The following is a 20,091-nucleotide window of genomic DNA, read 5'->3' on the forward strand; positions in this document are numbered from 1 at the left end:
TCGACTCTAATGGTCGATGATGGCTACTTTGTCATTGGTGGCCAGCGTTATCCGGTCGTTCCCGTCAACCTGCAGGTTACCAATGTAACCTGCATCTTCTTGACGTCCTTCGTTCCGAACGAAGTGCTCATCCAGGCGCTATCACCGTACTGCAAGGTTCTGTCTGACAACGCTGGTCTTATGAGCGGACGGCATCACATATACTCACGGGCGCCCGCTTCGTTTGGATAGAAATGAGCCCCGCAACCTCTGTCGCCGATTACGTCCTTGTCTGTGGTCACCGTGGGACGTTTAACTTCCGTGGCTTGCAATGCGGGTCATCGGTGTGGCTAAAGAATACATTGTTGCGCCAAAAAAGGAAAATAAAGACTTGGGAAGGAAGAGTACGAAAAGACAGATTCAGCGCTCAATCTGTCTTTTCGTACTCTTCCTTCCCAAGTCTTTATTTTCCTTTTTTGGCGCAACAATGTATTCTTTCGATCCCAACCAACTCGCCCAGCAACAAGTTCTACTCATCGGTGTGGCTGCAGCGACTACTACCGTGCATAGTGCACCGCAGCTTTCTGTGACCGTTGTGGTATCTATGGCCACGAATGCGACGGATGGGACCGCGCTTGATGGCGTTGCGGGGATAGCAACCCTATGGCCGTGTGCCCATTGCGGCGCTCATACACAGCCGCTGCTGCTGGAACCTTTCCTACCTCACCGCCACCGTCAGCTGCGGTTGCGACTGCGCGTGAAGCCGTAACGAAAGAAGTCATGTTGACAACGAATCAACCAGCGTCAGAAAATGAAAAAGAAGCAAGCAGCTCAGGCAATCACAAGGCATGTTCGTTGGTCTCCCAAGTAGCAAAGGACAAGCATGCTGTGGCTGATAGAGCCTCCACTTCGATTGCTACCATCAGTCCTCCTGATCGCACCGTGATCTTGAACATAACTAAAACACTCTACAATTTAGACGCTCGATACACACCCGAAATCTGCTGTGGATTCACGCGCTTCAATTGCGTTGACTACTACGTCGCATCCGATTTGTGACTCTTCTGCAAAACCCATTGGGCTGTTGCGTCTGTATGAGCCACCGGCTGCCGAACTTGTCGTCGTATATGACACCGATCCCGCAGCCCAACCGCCACAAACATTACTCTTTCCAAGCCTGGATGGATTAGACGTAAAAATGGCACTCCTTCCAGAAGTAAAGCGTGCCCACATCTCAGCATCTGACTCAGATGGCAGCCCAGATCGCCGTGCCAAGTTACACAGGCCAAAGAAACCTCGGGCATTTTTGGGAGGGCCGATTGTGCCCTGTGACGTGTGTGGTGCATGTCCTCTGGACTTTTCTCGGGGCGCCGACTTGAACAACACGACCACGTCCGTTGGGTGGGAATTTTATAACTAAATATGGCTGGCACCCTGAATATTATTTCACTAAACGCATAGTGGTTCGGAATTCCTATAAAACAAGCCTAATTGATATGGCCCGCCCTAAAAGTTACGGCATTGTGTTTGCAAGAAACGAAGTTTTTCACTATTAAACATGTTCTTGCTTTCAAACGAACTTTCAACCTAGATTGTCTTTTTTTTTTCTGTTTCCCGACATCACGCTCTAGTAAAGTCGTTATCATTATTTTCATGAAACCTCTCTTGCGAGATCATCATGTTTTTTTATGGTGCGACAGGGCGGATATTGGTATTTGATCGTGTACTGTCGCCATTTAGGTTACGTATATTGTGCACCTGTGGACCTCCACTAAGTCTAATGATATTTTTTGCAACCTGGCTGTGCATCTCCTGCACAGTCATCATGTGATGCTTCTTGGGGGATTTTAATACTTTAATTGTGTTTTAAACACGGGTGCAGATATGCAAGGCCCGGGTTGAGGCCAACCTGATTGGAATGCATTGGAGTTGCGTGGTTTTGTCCTGCACTTTTCGTTGCTGGATGCATATAGACTTTTTCATGAGCCTTCATTTTTCTGGACGCGGAGACGCGGCGCGTTGCCAAACAGCTTAGACCGTGCTTATGAGCAAATCAGTTTCACTTAGTATGTCTGATAGTCTGATGGGATAACTTTACCTTTATCTCCTGCTTATGTTTCCGATCACAGACCAGTTATGCTTGAAGTTTGCTTCCCAGCTTCCTCATTAGTAAAACATTGGCGCTTTGACATTCGCGTTCTACATGACGCGCACTCGCCTCTTTGTTTGTCAAGATTCTTGCGCGCCTCTCTTTCTGGATCTGACCCAAAGTCATGGGACGCTCTCAAGGTGCAGTGATGTCTGCATTGTTCAGCTCAAGGACGTGCACTCAGACGACGTATGCCATAAGAATTGGCATATACTGCCATGAAGCTCCGTATTGCCATTCGGGTCCATCGACTGGCTCTGCTGATGCGGTCATGGCAGCTTGAGCTACGGAGGCGTTTCCAATGCCTCATCGCAGCTTCGTCTTTGTCAGCTGCTGCTTGTCGATACAGACGTAATACGTTTGTACACCCTGAAGTACAGCGCTTTGGAAGAAACTCACTTTTTAGACAGTCGAATCCACTCATTTCTACGGCCACATGAGCACATTTTGCTATGTGCCCTCCCGCGCGTGATTAATCAATCTCTGTAACGTGTTTGGAAATCTTGGTGCGTAAAACTATGGAAAAGAATCATGATGCTCAAGGATCTCGTACAATGCTTAGTGGGCTGCCTCGGGTGCCAGCTGACCTGGCTGACCTACTTTGTGCACGACCCTCAGCTGATGAGGTGAAGGCCCTATTCCATGAAGCGTGGGTCGACCCCTGGACCGGATAGGTTGCCAGATGAGTTTTATCTGACCATCTGGGAACATTTTGATGCCACTTTCATGTCTGTTACCAACTGCTACTCTGAGAACTTTGAATTCCCGGTTAGTTTTCGCGACGTACGCATTGTAATGATTACCAAGCACGATCCAATATCAGTTCGTCCAGAGGAATCGAGGCCTATTACGCTTCTCAACATTGACTACAAAACCTTCACAGCTGTTGTGACTCAACGCCTGGGAAGCCTGATGACTTCCTTAACAGGAGACCACCAGGCATGCTCAGTCTCTGGCAAAGGGAAACATAGTTTAGCGCTTGTTACGCGTGACGCAATGACGTACGGGCTGGCGAGGTCAGTACGTGGTCTCTTGGTTTCACTAGATCAAGAAAAGGCATTCGATCGCCTTTAACGTAGTTGCATACTTAAAGTAGTGACCTCGTTTTTTTTGTCGAACTTTGTTGAACCTATCAGGAAGGCCTATTTGAATATCTGAAGTATACTGTTTCTTGATGGATGTGCAAGTGCCCGTTATTCGTGGTGTTCATCAAGGATGCTCTTTATTCCCAGTACCATTTCTGCTCAGCCATGGAATCATTTCTGCGTTGAGTACTGAAAGAAACCTACGTGCGCCGTCTCCCACTGCCTGATAGCGGTGTTACGAAGGTGACAGCCTTCGCTGATGACATAACAATTCATCTCGGGAACGAAGATAGCTTATCCCGTAGCTTTCGAACTTTCACTGAGTACGGAGACATATCAGATGCTGCGCAATTTTTTTTTAAATATCGTCATTTGTTCATTGGTTCCCACATACGCGCCTGTACATTTTTCCGTCTTCAGAAGAGCGCTTCTATTCGTATTTTAGGCGTCTTTACACCTATGATCACATATCAGACTCTGTGTGGCTTTTAACACTTGAAAATGTAAGGTGAAATATTCAGGATGATGAAAGACATGATTTACCCCTATTAGAAAGAAGGCACTTAGCACAATTCTTTTTTCTTTTTGCGGCCGTATGTGGTACACGTTTGTAACTTTTAATAGGCAACATTGCGGGCATTAAAGTTAGCTCATTACAGTCCTTACTTGGTTCCTTCTTCTGGTTGGTCAGCAAAGAACTAGTATGTCACACTACGCTCGTGCAACCACGCTATCGCGGTGGCTTCGCGTTCCCATCCGTGTCTGTCCGCTTCCAGCTGCTTCCTCTGCGATTTCTGCTCCATCAGCCACAGCGTGATCAGTGTTCCGCTCCTGAACTTGCCTGCTATTTCCTTGGCACAAAAATTCGTTACCTTTCACCGGGCGTAATGAATCACGGGCCACAAGTGCTAAATGCGTCTGCATTTTATTCAACGGCTGTGTCATTTTATCGCCACTTGCAACAGATATGACCTATTGTAGACATCCTCGAAAACAATGTAGTGGATACAATGTCAGCCTTACTGCTTCCTCTGGTTCCCGCAGAGCACCGCCCACGTTCCAATAATGTGTCTTGGGGTGCGATAACGGCATCTTTTTTGACTGGCTATCTACGCGACTTAACGTTTCATCTAGGGTGGCAATGGCTCCTAAAGCGTTTCAAAACTAGCGGGGGGGGGGGGCATGGTCGGATATTTGCTGTGTCCCAATTGGCCTCTTCAAGAATCCAACGAGCACATGCTGCTACAATGCATCGTTGCTTGGATACATTGGAGGGCCACGTATGTTGGTTTCCGTGGCCTTGTAATTAACCGCTTTGTCACATCTGGTATTTTCTAAGTAGGTCTCTTCACGCGACTTTTCATTGCAGTGGTAGCCTTTTGTTTTTAGCAAAGCCGGGGTGAGGCAGTGGCCGCGAAACGTTGCCGCCACTCTCTGTTTCCGCTTTTGGAGAGACTCTACTCTAAGCCACTCTCTCTTCTGTCAGAGTAGTCGCTCATCCTTGGTGAAGAGTAGTTCCTTTGAGAGTGGTTATGCCGTTTCCTGTCGTTGGCTAATGTTCGCGCATGACGTACTTTTCAACCAGCCTGGTTCTCACCTGGTTCTTGTAGCCAGGCCAACAAAAAATATTATGAATGTACATAGTATGAGGTACCCGGGATTTCTGTGTGTGCGTGCTCTCGTATCAATGATAATTTTTGTACATACAAATCTTATAGCACTACTGCAAAATTGTTTAGAGTGTCTCTTCCACATCATCATCGCCCATAACCATCGTGTACATTGTATATTCTGAACATCATTTTAAATATTGTTAGAATTAGTTTATTTCTAACTGTGCGTTTCTTGGGGTTCACGCTGTTAGATGTTAATGAGGCCATGTGGACTGGGACATTTCTTTGAAGACGTGCCGTGTGTCTCATACTTCCTACTTTGTATATGTTGCCGTCCTGGTGAGATTGTGCCGTCGTTCTGGCTCAAAGTGTTCGTATCGTCTTTTGTTGAAGTAAACTTTTTTTAAGCATCTGTCCTTGATGCATGCGCCCTCTGTTCGTTGTATCTGTTGCATAGCGTGCACTGTGACCGTAATCGACATTACGGCAAACACTGTTCATAAAGTTTCATTGAGGCGGACGCGGGTTACGCACAACCGTATGGACACCGCGAATATGCACAGCGAGCACCACAGTCTCGAAACACAAACGGAAACGGTGCGAACGCGTTCGCGGACGCTACAATAATGTTGATGGTGTGACGCCTGGTGGGCCACCGGGAAAGCGCGTGTTGCTGCACGTGCAAAGAAGAGACGCTGCAAATATTCACAGCGGCCACCGCGGCGTCGAAGCACAAATGGAAAGCTCGCCAACGCGGTCGCTGACGATACTTTCGTCAATAGCTTCGTTGTAAACCCACTTTCCCAGTGTGGCGTAGAGGCGCATTCTTTGTTTTAATTTTCGTTGGAATATGCAACATGTGTGCGTTCGTTTTCTGTGTATGTTGAGCAAATTGAATATGAATGCTGTTCGCATGAGAATACTCATATTTACGCACAATAAAGAAAAAAAGGAGTTTTTGTGTAGTGGTTATAGTACCTGACTTGTGAAGACGGGGGTGTGAATCCTGCTCTGGGGCGTTTGTTGGTTCAGCACAAGTATTTTTTATATCTGCATAAATATCATAATTATCGTTAGATGCTTTAGTAATGACCCTTAACATGGAACGGCACTGGAAAAGAGAAAATCTTAGCCCTTGAAGCAGTAACAGTTCATCGCCTCGCAGTTACACTCCGAAAAGACAAATGGCTGCGCCTGGTCAGTTACTCTTCAAGAAGAGTAACATCGATAGCTCATTCCCTTCCTTTTTCTTCGAGTGTATGCAACACTTAGAATAAAATTCTTAAAGAAATACCACGAAAAGAGGATGACGGAAACTCGCAGTGAGGAAGTTGACGCTACAGGCTGTTTAGAGAGCCACACTGCTTTCTTTTGTAAGTTAGTCTGTTTATTCACCACACATGATCTCGGCCAGCGTAAGTGCTTTGTACACTTGAGAAAAAGGAGACAGTGCATCGCTATATCTTATTCGGACTCATTATACTGTGCTGTTTGTCTTTCCGCATTATTAATTTTATTTCCTTGAAGACGTACTGCTTATACAAGCGGGTAGCTGGGAACAGTGGCGATACCGCACTGGTTGTCCTTGTCGCGGGACATCAGGATGTAGCCCTTGTCACCCCAGGACACTCCCCAACTAGAAGGCAAAAAATGAAAGAAAGATTCAACAGAGATTGTTATAATGCATGAGATTAAGAATAAACAAAACTACCGCATTTATTGTGTTCGGTGCCTGAATATATCAAACATCACAGGCTTCATGCTCTGAAAACCACGACCGACCCTACATTCCGCTTGGCGACGCTGGGTGCGTAGGTTTAGGGAAAAGTTGAACAGCCGTTTCCCTATATCACGTCGTACGTTCATGACTTACGCCATACGTATCACATCGAACGTATCACGACGCAGCCTGCAATGCGTTACAGCCGACTGCGCGCGACCTGTGGGGCAGCGCGTAGACGGAGTTACATATTAGGGAGTTCGCTCCATAGTTATCCCAATATTTAACGATTACATCAGCGTACATTGGGCTGCTTGACAAGCACCTGCACGGCATACTGCAGGCCACAAACTAATCTGTGCATTTGTGCATTCATTGTGAACTCATTTAGGTTATTAAATTACTATATTTCATGATTACCTAGTGTCTACGCACATGAATTTCTCGTTTTGTATGTTTTTTTTTGTGCCGTCTCGTAGGAAAAATAGTATATTTGGTGGCGAACACAGTTACAAGCCTGAATAAAGAATTGTACTCGAGGGCAGATATTTCGACTAGGAAGAAACATTAAGTTAACAATCATAACATATCATATGGAAATGAAAGTGGATGAACAAATAGTGCGAAGGTTGTGGTGTCGTTCCCGCGGCTGCGGCAAGTTGTTGTTTTTTATCCTCTTCAATTTCCATTAATTTATAGTTTTGTTATTTCATTTATTAAGCACAAGTAATTTCTCCTATGTTGTCCTTGGTGTCATTGTTTGTTGGCTTCTTATGATATGACTAATAAAAATCGGGCGCCTCGGTTAACCCCCTTTCTTCTCGTTCATTATATAACGAGGGTCTCGCAACATTGATGCCTTCAGATAGCATGTATCGGTATTTTGACCAGTTGTCTTCACCCAAAATGATCGCGTTCTCGTGACACATGGGGTAGAAAGGATGTCCCAGGTCCACCTCCAAGGTTTGTGTGTGGGGGCGCTGGCTAATACTCCCAGGGGTCTACTAGGAAACATAAATACCCAAGAAAGTGGATGGGAAAACGGCGGTAGCTCTATTGGCAGAGCATCGCACGCGAAATGCGAAGGTTGTGGGATCGTAACCCACCTGCGGCAAGTTGTTTTTTCATCCACTTTCATTTCCATTATTTTATAGTTTCTTTATTTCATTGATTAAGCACAAGTAATCGCCCCTATTTTATCTTCGGTGTCAGTGTTTGATGATTTCTTATAATATTCATGATTCATTCATGATCTTCAGCCTTGAATAATTGCTAATCGCAGGTACGAAATCGCCATTTGTTCCACGTAGTCACTACGCACCCCTCTCGGGCTCGAAGTAATGCATGACACTATGTACAAGCCAGATATCAGCCTCGCTCTAATTTGAGCAATAACCAACCCTCACCCACCCCACCACACACAGACACTGACACGTGCAGGTGCACATAAACAGACACATGCAGGGAATCGCGTAGCTTTCGCGAGCTGAGAAACGATTGTTAATGACTAGTACTCCCACTCTCACCTATTCTTCACAAGCCAGTACTTCTTGCCATCGAGAACGCCATAGCCAACGACAAGAACAGCGTGGTCAGGCAACGTAGAGAAGCAATCTGGATCGTCGTACACTCCTGTCGGGTAAAAAAATAAAAGCAGTGAGGCTCAGATTTTACACATCGTCAATATATGCGAGAAAAACACCAATTTGTTTTGAGAGTTTTCCTTAGGACGTTCACTGTGTCTGCAGGTCATAGTAATCACATGCCGCATATAAATGTTCTTGGCCCGTGCCATAACATAGTTTAGCTGTAAATGTCATTGATACTTCATTTTGCCACGTGCAAAACTCAAAGATTAAGGTGCTCTTTCCCGGAACTTGGACACACTTAACAACATGGTTATTATTCTTAGTTTTCGAAAAGGAATATTTGCCATGTTGAGGGTGTTTACTTTAAATAGTGTACGGAGTTTATAGTGGTTACCGGAATAAAAACTGAAGTGTTCGAGATTGCTTAATTCTAATTTAGGATTCAAGTAAATGTAAAAGGCAACTAATTATTTAATACATATTTGCTGATAGGATGCGCGTTACGCTCGTAAGCTTTTGGTTGAAAATTTGCAGCGTGTTTCAGCTAAGTCGCGCCAAGCCTTATTAGACAGGAGAATGCAGCCAACGTAATATTCTTCTCTGTCCTCTTCAGCGACCTAAGTTATTTATACCGTGAGCTCGGATCAATAAATAACAATTAATAATTGACCCACATTTAAAGTATTGCGTTAAACGAAAAGTCTTGAATGGAAAACTTGTATATCAAATGGGAAATCTCCGATTTCATCAAAAATTAGTTCAATAAATATTTATAGTTAATGATCTGAGCGAACAGAAAAGAAAATACTTAGAGTTGCCCAAGACGACAGCGAGCAATGCTAAATTTATTGTATTCTCGGTCGCATCTTTAAGCGCTTGGCACAAGTTAGCTAACACACCCTGTATCACTGCGAATGTCTATGGCAAAATAATTGCTCATTCCTCGGTTCCGCTAGTGCTCCGGCTTGAGCGGTTAACCTGAGTCGTTTTTGCAATAGGGTGAATTGCAACGTATTGAAAAAAAAAACATGAATGGCGCAGTAGTTTGAAACGGGATAGGGAAGAGTAGATAGCCCACGCCATGACTGGGAAACCACGTTGTTGGGGCATAAAGGCGAATCTTTCCTTTACGACTGATGCTTCTTACTACACTGTCAATTTGCTATGTGTAATAATGCACTCGCTTCTTCACATGTGCGGGAAAATACAAGCGTTTTATTAGCATTTTCTCTAAATAGTCATGTTTGCCTCGGAGAATAGAAAAGCATGACGTCCTTACTGGGATTCTAGACTGTTTATTTTTCGTTCTTGTTTTTTTTTTCGCAACATTCACCCATGCTGAAGCTGCACCGAGTTGAATCCTACCTCCGGCGTAGAAATGGAATGTGCTCCGACTTGCGTCAATGCCGCTAGAGATTGGGCCAACGTTCGCTACTGCTTTCTGAAGTTCACTCTCGGAGAACATCTTGAGGTCGACGAACCCGGTATCCGTGGCACCGACATCTTCTTTCTTGAAGCGGCAGGGACCATCCTAGTTCGAAAAGCATATCGGAGGGAAATAAGCGCGTTTGAAGTGCTTCCGCTCTTGCCCGCTTTGAAGAAAGTGTAGCGCGGATGATTTTTTTCTTCAACTGTTTTAAAACATACCGCGTTAGAGGGCTGCGTTAATAAAATTAATGAACTGTTTTCTGGGGTTTTGAAATACCTTAAATGTATAACATTGATTGAATTTTTCTTTTCCGAATTTTCGTATCGATAGCTATTGAAGAGGAACATTTCTCTCAAAGTGAATAAATTTTGTTCAAATTTGTCTCTTCATTGTGCGATCGTCTCTGCGTTTCTCATGTATTTCAAATAGTGACACACGAGATGCCCCAGATATAAAGCTTCCACTGAAGGGTGAGGTAAACGAAATGCCTTTTATATGCCCATAAGGGTATAAAGTGTTGAGTGCATGTATGTACATAGCGAGAGACCGTCTGTGTAATCAAGACGCAATTTTAAGTAATTGCGTATTGCCATGAGGGCTTTGATCATGACGTCACTCACCGCGGCCTCGTATGGATAGCTTTCCTCGGTGTCAATGCCGCTGTTGTCCTTGACGTACGTGAAGGCGAGGTCATAGTTTCCGCCATCGCAGCCTCTGGGACCGTATGCTAGGGTGCAGTCAATAAGATTTTGTTCACTAAGTGAAACAAGTTTGCCAGTCTTCAGGAAATGCTGGCCCTCCAGAGCGCCTGTCTGCAGTCATGGTGGAAAAATTATTGTCACAACGTACTGAATGGTGTGTTTATAATACTTCAAGTGTCTCAATTGCGCGAGTAGTGTCACTGCGACCTCCGTCACTCTGATACCCATTTTACCCCCGGCACCCTCGTGTTTCTTGGTCCCCATCCCCTAATGTTTGATATAGTATTTTAGCGCGAAAGCTTTTTTCACACGGACGCAGGAAGGGACACACACAAGCGCTAACTTGCGTATGTCCCCGGTCTATGACCTTGTGAAAAAATGTGGTAATATACTATACCAATCATGCCAACGAACAAGGCCGGAAGTCAATCACTGCCCTCCCGTACGTCGGTCTTTGTGAAAAACTAATGTCCTGTTACACAGGCCAACACAGCGAGCTCCGCCAAGTGACCGATGTCATCTATGAAATCGTACTAGCCACGCCCACTCTATACGCTGTCCGCTGTGACAACCAGTGACGTTGTCCATGTCACGGGGGTCAAGCCGTAGAACTCTCCTCGCCTCTTAGGTATTTAACAGCAACGGGAATGAGCTTTCTCTGCCGGGGGGTAACATTAGGATACCTTCAAAAGGTGCTCAAGGGACCTGTCGCTGCGAAAAAGACGACGAAGCCTGCGGGCTCTAGGTGCTAGCGAAGGTTGATCTTGCTCTCTGGCTGCAGTGTACAGTGTCTCTTTTGTATGTTCCTTTGCACGCGTGAAAAGAAATATGAATATATTAAAAAGAATAGTTGTTGAGGTACCGAGAACTAGCGTTGCATCCAATTGCAGTGCGATGTGAATAGCTGTAGAGAACGAAACTTATTTGCAGAAAGTCGAATACGTGCGTCCGTAATTCAGTGCAGGCTTCTAAGGTCTTGCATAAACCTTACGAGAACCGTTCAGCAGAATGCCACGTGCCTATCTGCATCCACTTGCGAATATTGAGAGAGAATATAACGTATTATCTGTAATTAGTAAAAAAAAATGTTAGGTATAGAGTTATCGTCGAGATGCATAAGATCCCATGCGCTCTTTGATGAGTCACAAAAGCGTAAATTGTCTGTGTTGAGCGAAGCTATGTGCAGTACATGGCTGCGTGTATATGCTGTGTTCCCCTTCTCGAGCTCCTGCGATTACACATTCCTTTATGCGCACTTTAATATGAACAAAAGTCTGGCCTATCATAGCAAATAGTGGCGTAGGCTGGGATACTGTAGTATTTCACGTCAAGAAAAGTAAAGTCATAACCGAAGAGGTTAACGACAACATGAATACCGCACACGATACGGTGTCTTGTGAAGCTGAAGAAACAGCCGCAGTGAAAATACGGCGACTTTGCATGGGATAAGCGTTAGAACTCACTGCACTAAAGGCCCAGCACGATCCACACTTTCCTTGGTCCTTGACAGCTGTCACTGCTCCTTTCTCGCGCCAGTCGATGCTTTCCGGCAAGTTGCTGTCGTTGAGGTTGGCAGATGTCACGAAGGAAGAGTTTTCCTCAATTCTGTGCCTGACACGGAAACCGTTCAGCATTTCCGAAACCTCGTGTGGAAGCTGTAAGGACGAGCAGGGTTGCCTAAGAATTAGGGAGATGAATAGCCAGTGTCCTAATAGCAACCGCTAGCTGTAAGGAAGCACGGTTCTTGAGGGAAAGCAGCGTTGTTGGCGAATTTAGAATGTTCAGAAAATAAATTCCAAGCGCTGAGCTGACACTCCACTTGAACAGTAATGTGTTTCATGGTCGAAAACTATTTTCAAGCTACGCATAAAATCTGCAGCCGGGCTTATTTATACAGCAATTATACTTCGAGGTGCATTTCGGTGCGAGGTTCGAAGCGCACACCGTCACCACCGGCAACCCTCTCATCGAGCTGACACGATATCGACACGCATTGATTTCTTCTTATTCTTTCTTCGTAACAGATGATGAAAACTTTGTTTACAGTCCATATAAAGGTAAGACGAAATTTCTATTCACTCTCTCCCGAATCCTTACGTCACGTGCATAGGAAAAAAAGTTGGTGCAGGAAACATAGACCAATTAGCAGGGAACAAATAAACGCGGTCTCTCATTTTGTGTCCACGGTTTAATGCACGTTATGAAAAATGTGTTATAGCTCGGCATGACTACAGTTGGCGAATATTACCTTGGTTAATTGTAAGAGCTAAGAATATGAATTTCGGAAAGTACGATTGTACTTGACTATAGTGTCTCTCATTGATTTAGGCAGTTAGTGAGCAAAAGGTTCCATTGCATGCGATATATATATATGGATGGAAGAACAGACAGACAGACACAGACAGACACAGACACAGACAGACACAGACACAGACACAGACACAGACACAGACAGACAGACAGACAGACAGACAGACAGACAGACAGACAGACAGACAGACAGACAGACAGACAGACAGACGGATAGATAGACAGACAGACGGACGGATAGATAGACAGACGGACGGACAGACAGACGGACGGATAGATAGACAGACGGACGGACAGACAGACAGACGGACGGACAGACAGACAGACGGATAGATAGACAGACAGACAGACAGACAGACAGACAGACAGACAGACAGACAGACAGACAGACAGACAGACAGATAGACAGATAGATAGATAGATAGATAGATAGATAGATAGATAGATAGATAGATAGATAGATAGATAGATAGATAGATAGATAGATAGATAGATAGATAGATTTCTGTGGTTTTACGTGCAAAACAGCAATTTGATTATGCAGCAAGTACTTGTGGGTGACTCTAGGTTTCCGTTCAACCAGTGCATATTACACGGGGTTTTTCACATTCCGTTCTCATAAAGAAATTACGCCTTTGCAACAAAGTACGGATACATTTGATTTCTTGCATGATATATAATTGGACAACCTCGTGCCTAGCAGCGCAATGCCATAGTCACCGAGGCACCACTACGGGTGACTGCGAAGTGCAATTAACCTATATCATTGACAGTTCTTCACTTGATAACCGATTGTTCTCACTTACGGCTCACCCGAGCGGGACACACTACAATGCACTGCTGACGTAGCTTTACATCTTGTCTCACCACAATGCACAGCACAGTCAGAAATTGAGGATATGATTTCCAGGAATAAGCATAAAGCAACAAGCCTAAACTGTCTTTAATTTAGTAATCAGCCTTTTGCGATGCTAAACACTTGTTATTCTTCGGCATAGCACCGTTATCATCGTCATCAGCATCAGCATCATTTTCTTCTTAGCTAACCCGGGTAATACGCTAGGCGCTGCGCCAGGCAAAGCTCACCAGTCTTTTTCTCCGCACAGCACAGGTATTCTTTGACACTAACACTGAGGCTTTTTCTGACAAATTATAATCAATGATCGCATCGTTTGATGTGTTTATTGATGGAGCGAGCAAAATTTATTATCCTAAAGCAATGCTCATAGTGTTTGTGGGCTTGCATAATTTACCGTTCCTGAACATAAAGCACTAATGGCAGGAACTACACTTAGTATCCTTATAATCGTTAATATTGTTCTTCACTTTATGCTTAATACAACCTCCCTTCCATCCTCCTTTGCATATGAAGCAGATATACCCAAATCGCTTACCAGGTCCCCAAAGCGGTTCATGCCGAGCTTGAAAGACACGAGCCCTTTAACATATTTTGCGTTATGCTTGGCAATCAGAAGGCTGTTTTCAGTGAAGATCTTGAACCGAAACTGCTCTTCTTCACTCGACTGGTAGGCTTTATCTGGAATAAAGTTCTGCGTGAGTTTCTGGTTTAAACGAAACGGATTTCAATATTTTTTTCTTGTGCGTGTGACTGCCTAACGTATTCTGGAATGAAAAGTTACTCACGTTTCATTCGTGAACGTGGGTTGCGCGCAGGTGTATGGGTGCTGTTTCGTTTCTGTGCATTGCACATAGAATGTTTGCACTGTGGCAGGCCGCCCAGCGCGCTCCTCGGGAGTCTCCTGGACACGCCAAGCCAGCGGTGTTTTCCGGACTTCTTCGGACGGCGGAAAATTTGGTATGCAAAAATCACAGCGCATGCGCGGTGGTACGAGCTGACAAGTTCATGTCTCGCGGGTGTTCTTTGTTTTCTTGCTTCTTTTGTGCCAGTTGCTAATGCAGGAGATCTGTTGCGTGGTTGGATGCGTAAATCACACTAAACAAAGGCAGTAGGGTTGCCTTTCTTAAAATTCCACGAAGCGGGAAGCGGTGAGAAACGTGGGTGCTGACAATTCATCTGGACAAATGGCTGCTTTCAGACGCCCAACAAATACGCGGAGTTCATTTTATCGCTTGTAAGTGCGGCTCTCTGGGGGCCGTCCTTGCACGTAGCTGCACTGACAAGGACTGTGACCATTTGTTTTGCAATTTAAGAACGAAATGGTGGTCAGGCACGCAGCTCATGTGCTGTGCATTTGCATTTGATCCGTTGTTGTGCGGCTGACTATTTGTGACGTGTCACGTGTATGCATGCTGTGCTTCTTCCCCGGATCGAATTTCAGGGATGGTGTTCCGAGCCTACCGCCACATGGTTATATATGTCGTCGAATCATATGTTCGGCCCACAGTGCAGATCGTTTTGGTAGCCGTTTATGATGAAACGATCAGGACGTTGCTCGCCGCTGGCCAAGAGAGTCTTGACGTGCCATTGACGTGCAGCTTCTGGCAGTGAACTCACGTACTCGAAGAAATGTGTCGCAGCAGATGACCGTGATAGTCATGGCGCAAGACAAGTGTCTTACCGGCCAGCTCTTTGCACATGTGTCTCCCATCGCTTTGTGCATGGCCCGTGACGTCCCGCTGTTTACGAAAGGTGGGTGGCCATTGGTCGGGAATGCGGTTCCTTTGTGCTGACAGACCATATGTGATTTGCGGAGATCATGAAAATCTGAAGTGGCAGGTTGTGGCTGATAATTCTATCAGGCAGTTCTAATAAACGTCTTTAGATCTGTTACATTTTCTTTGTGTATGAATAGTGGGACGACCTTTAAACGCGCATACTTACTGTGGGCTGATTTGAACGCTTCCCAGTCAGTGCGATATACATCTTCGCAGTTTGCGGCTATGGCTGCTGCCACAAGGTAGCAAATTGAGCAGAGCAGTTGCATGGTGGGGCAAGGCTCGGGAAACCTGGAAAAAAGAAAGGCGCTCTTTCGCGGCAATTTCGTTTCACGAGAATTACTTGTATAAAACAAATCAAGGTGGCAATCTTAGAATGATGACAGTAAAAAAAATTCAAGGCCATTCCGACCTGCGAAGGGGGGCGACCAGCGGAGCTGTAAGCATCATTGTGAGAAATGTTCGCAATCACCAATAGGTCGTTTTCAGAGCCCAATTGGTCGCACACACGACAGTTGAAGCCAAACATTTTGTCCACGAAGTCTCGGCCGAATCGCGTAGCCGCAGCCGTTGCCACGCTACGCCATCTGAAGGGCTTTCAATTCGAGCCCGCTGCTTACGGCCAGCCTCCTCGACACGCTACTCGCTGTTTCGTGCCACCTGCCGCTAACACTCACGTATGCAATCCCAAAGTTGGGCGTCGCGAGCAGCTTGTTCTTTGGCAGTACGCACTACACGCGGCCTACCCATAACAGCGCACGCAACATACTAATGCCTGTTGGGTTCTTTGCGCACGCGCGGAAATGCAGCAGATGGCTTATTAGCTACCATCTGTCACACCAAGTGACCGATGCGCTCTACGGCTATTGGCACTTCCTCGGCGCAGCCCAACCGAGCCGCTTTGTGAGTCAGGAACTGGGGTAGCTGTCAAAACCGCATTGCATTCACGCTTCGTGACATCTCGAACGTTACCAATCACCATAAAATCAATCTCGAAGCACAGTCTGTCGCATGCCTCACAACTTAATCCGAAAGGTCTGTCCAGGAAGCCCCTCTGAAATGTCGCATATGCACCCTTGTGCTCGTCCAATTTACTGGTGTGGTATACTTGCGTCACTTCGTCGCATTCCCCACGTCGCGGCACCCCTCTTCCTGTCGAGCCCGCATTTTACGGGCAGCCCCTCGGGCACGACCTTCGCTGCTACTCACCGCTCGTTTCCTAGCTTTCCTCGTGCTACACCAGGTGTCAGCAGATGCCTCACTGGTTTGCTTTGCCTCCCGAAAGAAGGCGCGGCAGTTTTGAGGCACTGACATTGAAAAATGCATGGGAGGGTACACATACACCTCCGCTGTAAAATTGTACCGTCATATAATTCTTTGATGCGCCGAGGGGCTTAGGTAGAGATAAATAGCAATACAGACAGCCTATTCAGAGCACTGTGGGTACAATGTGATAAAAATATATTAGCGACGAATGCGCAAGTGCGGGCGTGTATTGAACCGTGGGACAAGTTTGGCAAAACCGCGAGCAATAAGGCGGGAAAGACCTGCCACGACAATTAGAATGATTGCAAGATTTGAGACTAACGAAAGCAGGTGGGCCAGCCTATCATTGCATTATGAAGAAAGTGAACGACCGAAAGCAAACGCATTGACGAAATAGCGAATCTCTGTGGAGAGCACCACCGGTGGCGCTTAGGCCGCGGCTCGTGCGTTTCAATGCAACTAATAGGCGAAGAAATTTCACTTGTCTCGCGGAGTAGGGAGGAGGGGGCTTGAGCCCGACCAGCTTTTCGAACCCCATATATATATATATATATATATATATATATACATATATATATATATATATATATAGAGAGAGAGAGAGAGAGAGAGAGAGAGTCCAATTTCACGACTTGAGCCCTCCCGCACCACCAAGAAAATGGCGTCTTTCGGTGGTGTCATCTCTCTACATGTAATTCTCGTATACTTCACTATCACTAACACTGCTACGCCTTTCCGGCGAAATTGCAGCCTCTCTCACTTTCTTTTCTTTTTCTGCGAGTGTGAGTATAAGCTCTGCCGCGCATGACTGCTGTTCATCCTCATTTCGAGTGAATTCGGCTTGGCCTCATTTCGGTTACTGAGTGAATAATACAGGGTGCCCCAACTATCATGCACAAAGACTTTAAGAGATAGCAGTTGTGTTACTCGAAAAAAATCTAGTGCATATTGTTTTCAGTACAGTCGAGTAGCCGCCAGTAATTCTTTCGTTACTCAGATTTAATTAGGTAATATCAGTTAATTATCTAACTCGAGAAGTACTGTCCTAATTATCAAAGTCTCAGTGAGGCATTTGTAGTGTTGCGACGACGGTTACTCGAACCTCGACCGGCGTTACTGCTGGGTAGCGTGGCGTTGTCGGCAGGCTGCAGGCGACCATGGTGACCAGGCAGAGGCGAAACGATTTCTAGTGCAAAACTTGCACTGTTTATTCCATGGTTGTGAAGGATATAAAAGAAGAGATTAGTCAGCAAAAAATACATAGCGGGGCCGCCTAATTAAGCGCGCTAAAATCGTAGACGGGATTTTGCTCACGTCAACGTCGTGTGACACGTACTGAGCACGGTGGGTGATGGGCGGCTGCTCCTTCTCTCCGAGGCGACATTGCACGTGCTTGCCTCAGCTGGCGGCAACCCTTGGGTCCTTTTTGGTTGGCGGAACGGAGCCTTCCCTTGAGTCGCACAGTCGCAAGGTGGCCCTCCCTCTTCTCACTCACACGCACAAAGCGGCCCTTAATCACTGCGGGGTGTCCGCCAGGCCGGCAACCACTCGAGGAACCCATAGCTAATTAGGGATCCATCCTCGGTTTCGATTAGGCATGGTCTTTCGATCATCCTTTTTGCACCGGGCGTTACACGCCAATCGCAACAGTAGGCACCTCCAGGCACCCCCAAAGGACAATTTTTGTGTTTTCAGCGACGTACTAATTGCGCGAATTTTTTTTCGATTGACAAAAGAACCTCACGAAATATAAAAAAATATATGAATGGCTCTGCTATCACAATCACCAGATAACAGTGGAGCTGGGGGTACGCCAGTAAAGCAGTGCCAAACCACGCAGTTATTCTGACTTTTGCTGGGATTTGCCTAGCTTTACTGGTCTCGAGTGTAGGCGATAGTAAAGCCACGCATATCATTTTTTTTTTCAGTGCGAGAAAAAGGACCGCCGAAGTGAGCGCCTGGGATTTTATTGGAAATCAATGACGTCACACCACCTGTGTCCCTGCCGCGCCGCAACTTCTCCACCGCTAGGCTACACCCACCCTCGCCGCGTTGCTATGATTCGCGATGCTATTTTTACGCTGTGCTTTCGCTGTCTCTCAGCTCTCTTTCCCCAACTCGGCGATGCTGCGGACGTCAGAAAAACCCAGCCAGGTTCTAACAGCCCCACTCTAAAATACCGTGTAAATACCACTGTAAATACCGCAATCGGGACGCCTGCACAAACTACAAACACAAAATACATAATATTTCAGTATGCCCTTATTATCGGTGAGTTCGAAAGCGCCGTTGAACACCAGCTGCTGCCTAGAGGACGTCTACGCCGTCCCGATGCTGCAGCCTGGGCGCAAGAACAGGCTCGTACAGCTTGTGCAGCACAAGCGGCTCGTGTACCTTGCGTAGCTCCTGGAGCACAAGCAGCAACTGTGTACTGAGGATCCGTAGGGCTACCAAGCCATCGTTTAATGAACCGTCGGGTTTAACCCAGTGATAAACGCTGGGACCGCACGTTTTAGCTGCGCTGGTTAACCCTCTGTACGGACTGCTTGGGCGGTGATTTTTTTTCGTTATTTCCCTTATTTCATGCTGGCTATCTAGAAGGAGCCTGCTCGAGTGCGCTGCTTTATGATGCGGGTGGGAGCGCAGTCACGTGGTATTTGCCATATTTCACAGGGTTTATTTATCAGTCGGCAAAAAAATTAGTACGGAATTAGTATGTCGCTTAAGATACCGCAGTGCCTGTGCCTACAAATGCTCATTGACACTTTTATAATTGATAGTACGTCTCGAGTTAGATAATTAATTACAATTGCGGAATTAAATCTCAGCAACAAATATATTACGGGCAACTCCACTGTACTGAAAACAGTATGCACTAGGTTTTCTTCGAGGAATGCAAGGTTGTTGTTTTTTTAAACTATTGGTGCATGATAGGTAATTGGAACACCCTATCTATATTTATTGCATCTGCATGCAAGTGACGATGGTTACATACCTAACGAATTCTGCAAATTATTAGAAGTGTTTTTAATGAGTCGTTAGCTTTCCTTACTGGAAAGAGAAGCGATAGCGAGACACATATCATTCACGTGCATTTCACACGCCGTTGATAAAAGACTCTGTCGAAGGAGTCACTAAAGTCTGCAGGTTTCTTTTTGTTGCAGGCTCAAGAAAGCACGCAAGGCGTAGAGAAGCGAGGTGAACATACATCAACATATTTATTCTCTAGGCATAAGCTATCCATAACGTTAGAAATAATTGTTAATTGGCTACCTCCTTCTCTTTAAATATGTAATAAACTTTGTCCTGAGTATATATTCAAATATATTGTATATGTACGTGGTGTTTACAGTGGAAATTTAAAACAATGTTGAACTGAGAAAATACAGATGAGGCAGTCGCCGCTGCTGCTTCTTAAGCAATTGCTCTCCTATTGTCCGAATTTGTAGAAATAAAGCAAAGTGTGAATTAACATCCATACACGTCCGCGCCAATAATATTGCAGTAAGCTATAAGTCACAATAAAATGTTTAGTTAAAAGGTCGAGGCAAGTCAAAAGAAACCTCAAATGATGTGGGTGACAAAACTCTGGCCATGACACGTTAGGTGGTGG

General features: G+C 45.6%; 1 protein-coding gene across 1 annotated transcript in view; it reads right to left on the bottom strand.

Moving 5' to 3' along the window:
- The window catches only part of LOC142586261 (uncharacterized), a 59,902-nt gene that overhangs the window by 39,108 nt on the left and 703 nt on the right, over nucleotides 1-20,091 (bottom strand). The window contains exons 2-8 of the mRNA XM_075697508.1: nucleotides 15,379-15,503; nucleotides 13,970-14,112; nucleotides 11,729-11,920; nucleotides 10,185-10,376; nucleotides 9,501-9,666; nucleotides 8,073-8,178; nucleotides 6,369-6,462 (exon numbers count right to left, since the gene is read on the bottom strand). Of these exons, the coding sequence (XP_075553623.1) occupies nucleotides 6,369-6,462; nucleotides 8,073-8,178; nucleotides 9,501-9,666; nucleotides 10,185-10,376; nucleotides 11,729-11,920; nucleotides 13,970-14,112; nucleotides 15,379-15,481 (996 nt within the window). The 5' untranslated portion in view covers nucleotides 15,482-15,503. The remainder of the gene's footprint in view (nucleotides 1-6,368; nucleotides 6,463-8,072; nucleotides 8,179-9,500; nucleotides 9,667-10,184; nucleotides 10,377-11,728; nucleotides 11,921-13,969; nucleotides 14,113-15,378; nucleotides 15,504-20,091) is intronic.

Source organism: Dermacentor variabilis, chromosome 6 (genome assembly GCF_050947875.1).
Source record: "Dermacentor variabilis isolate Ectoservices chromosome 6, ASM5094787v1, whole genome shotgun sequence".
NCBI lineage: Eukaryota > Metazoa > Arthropoda > Arachnida > Ixodida > Ixodidae > Dermacentor > Dermacentor variabilis.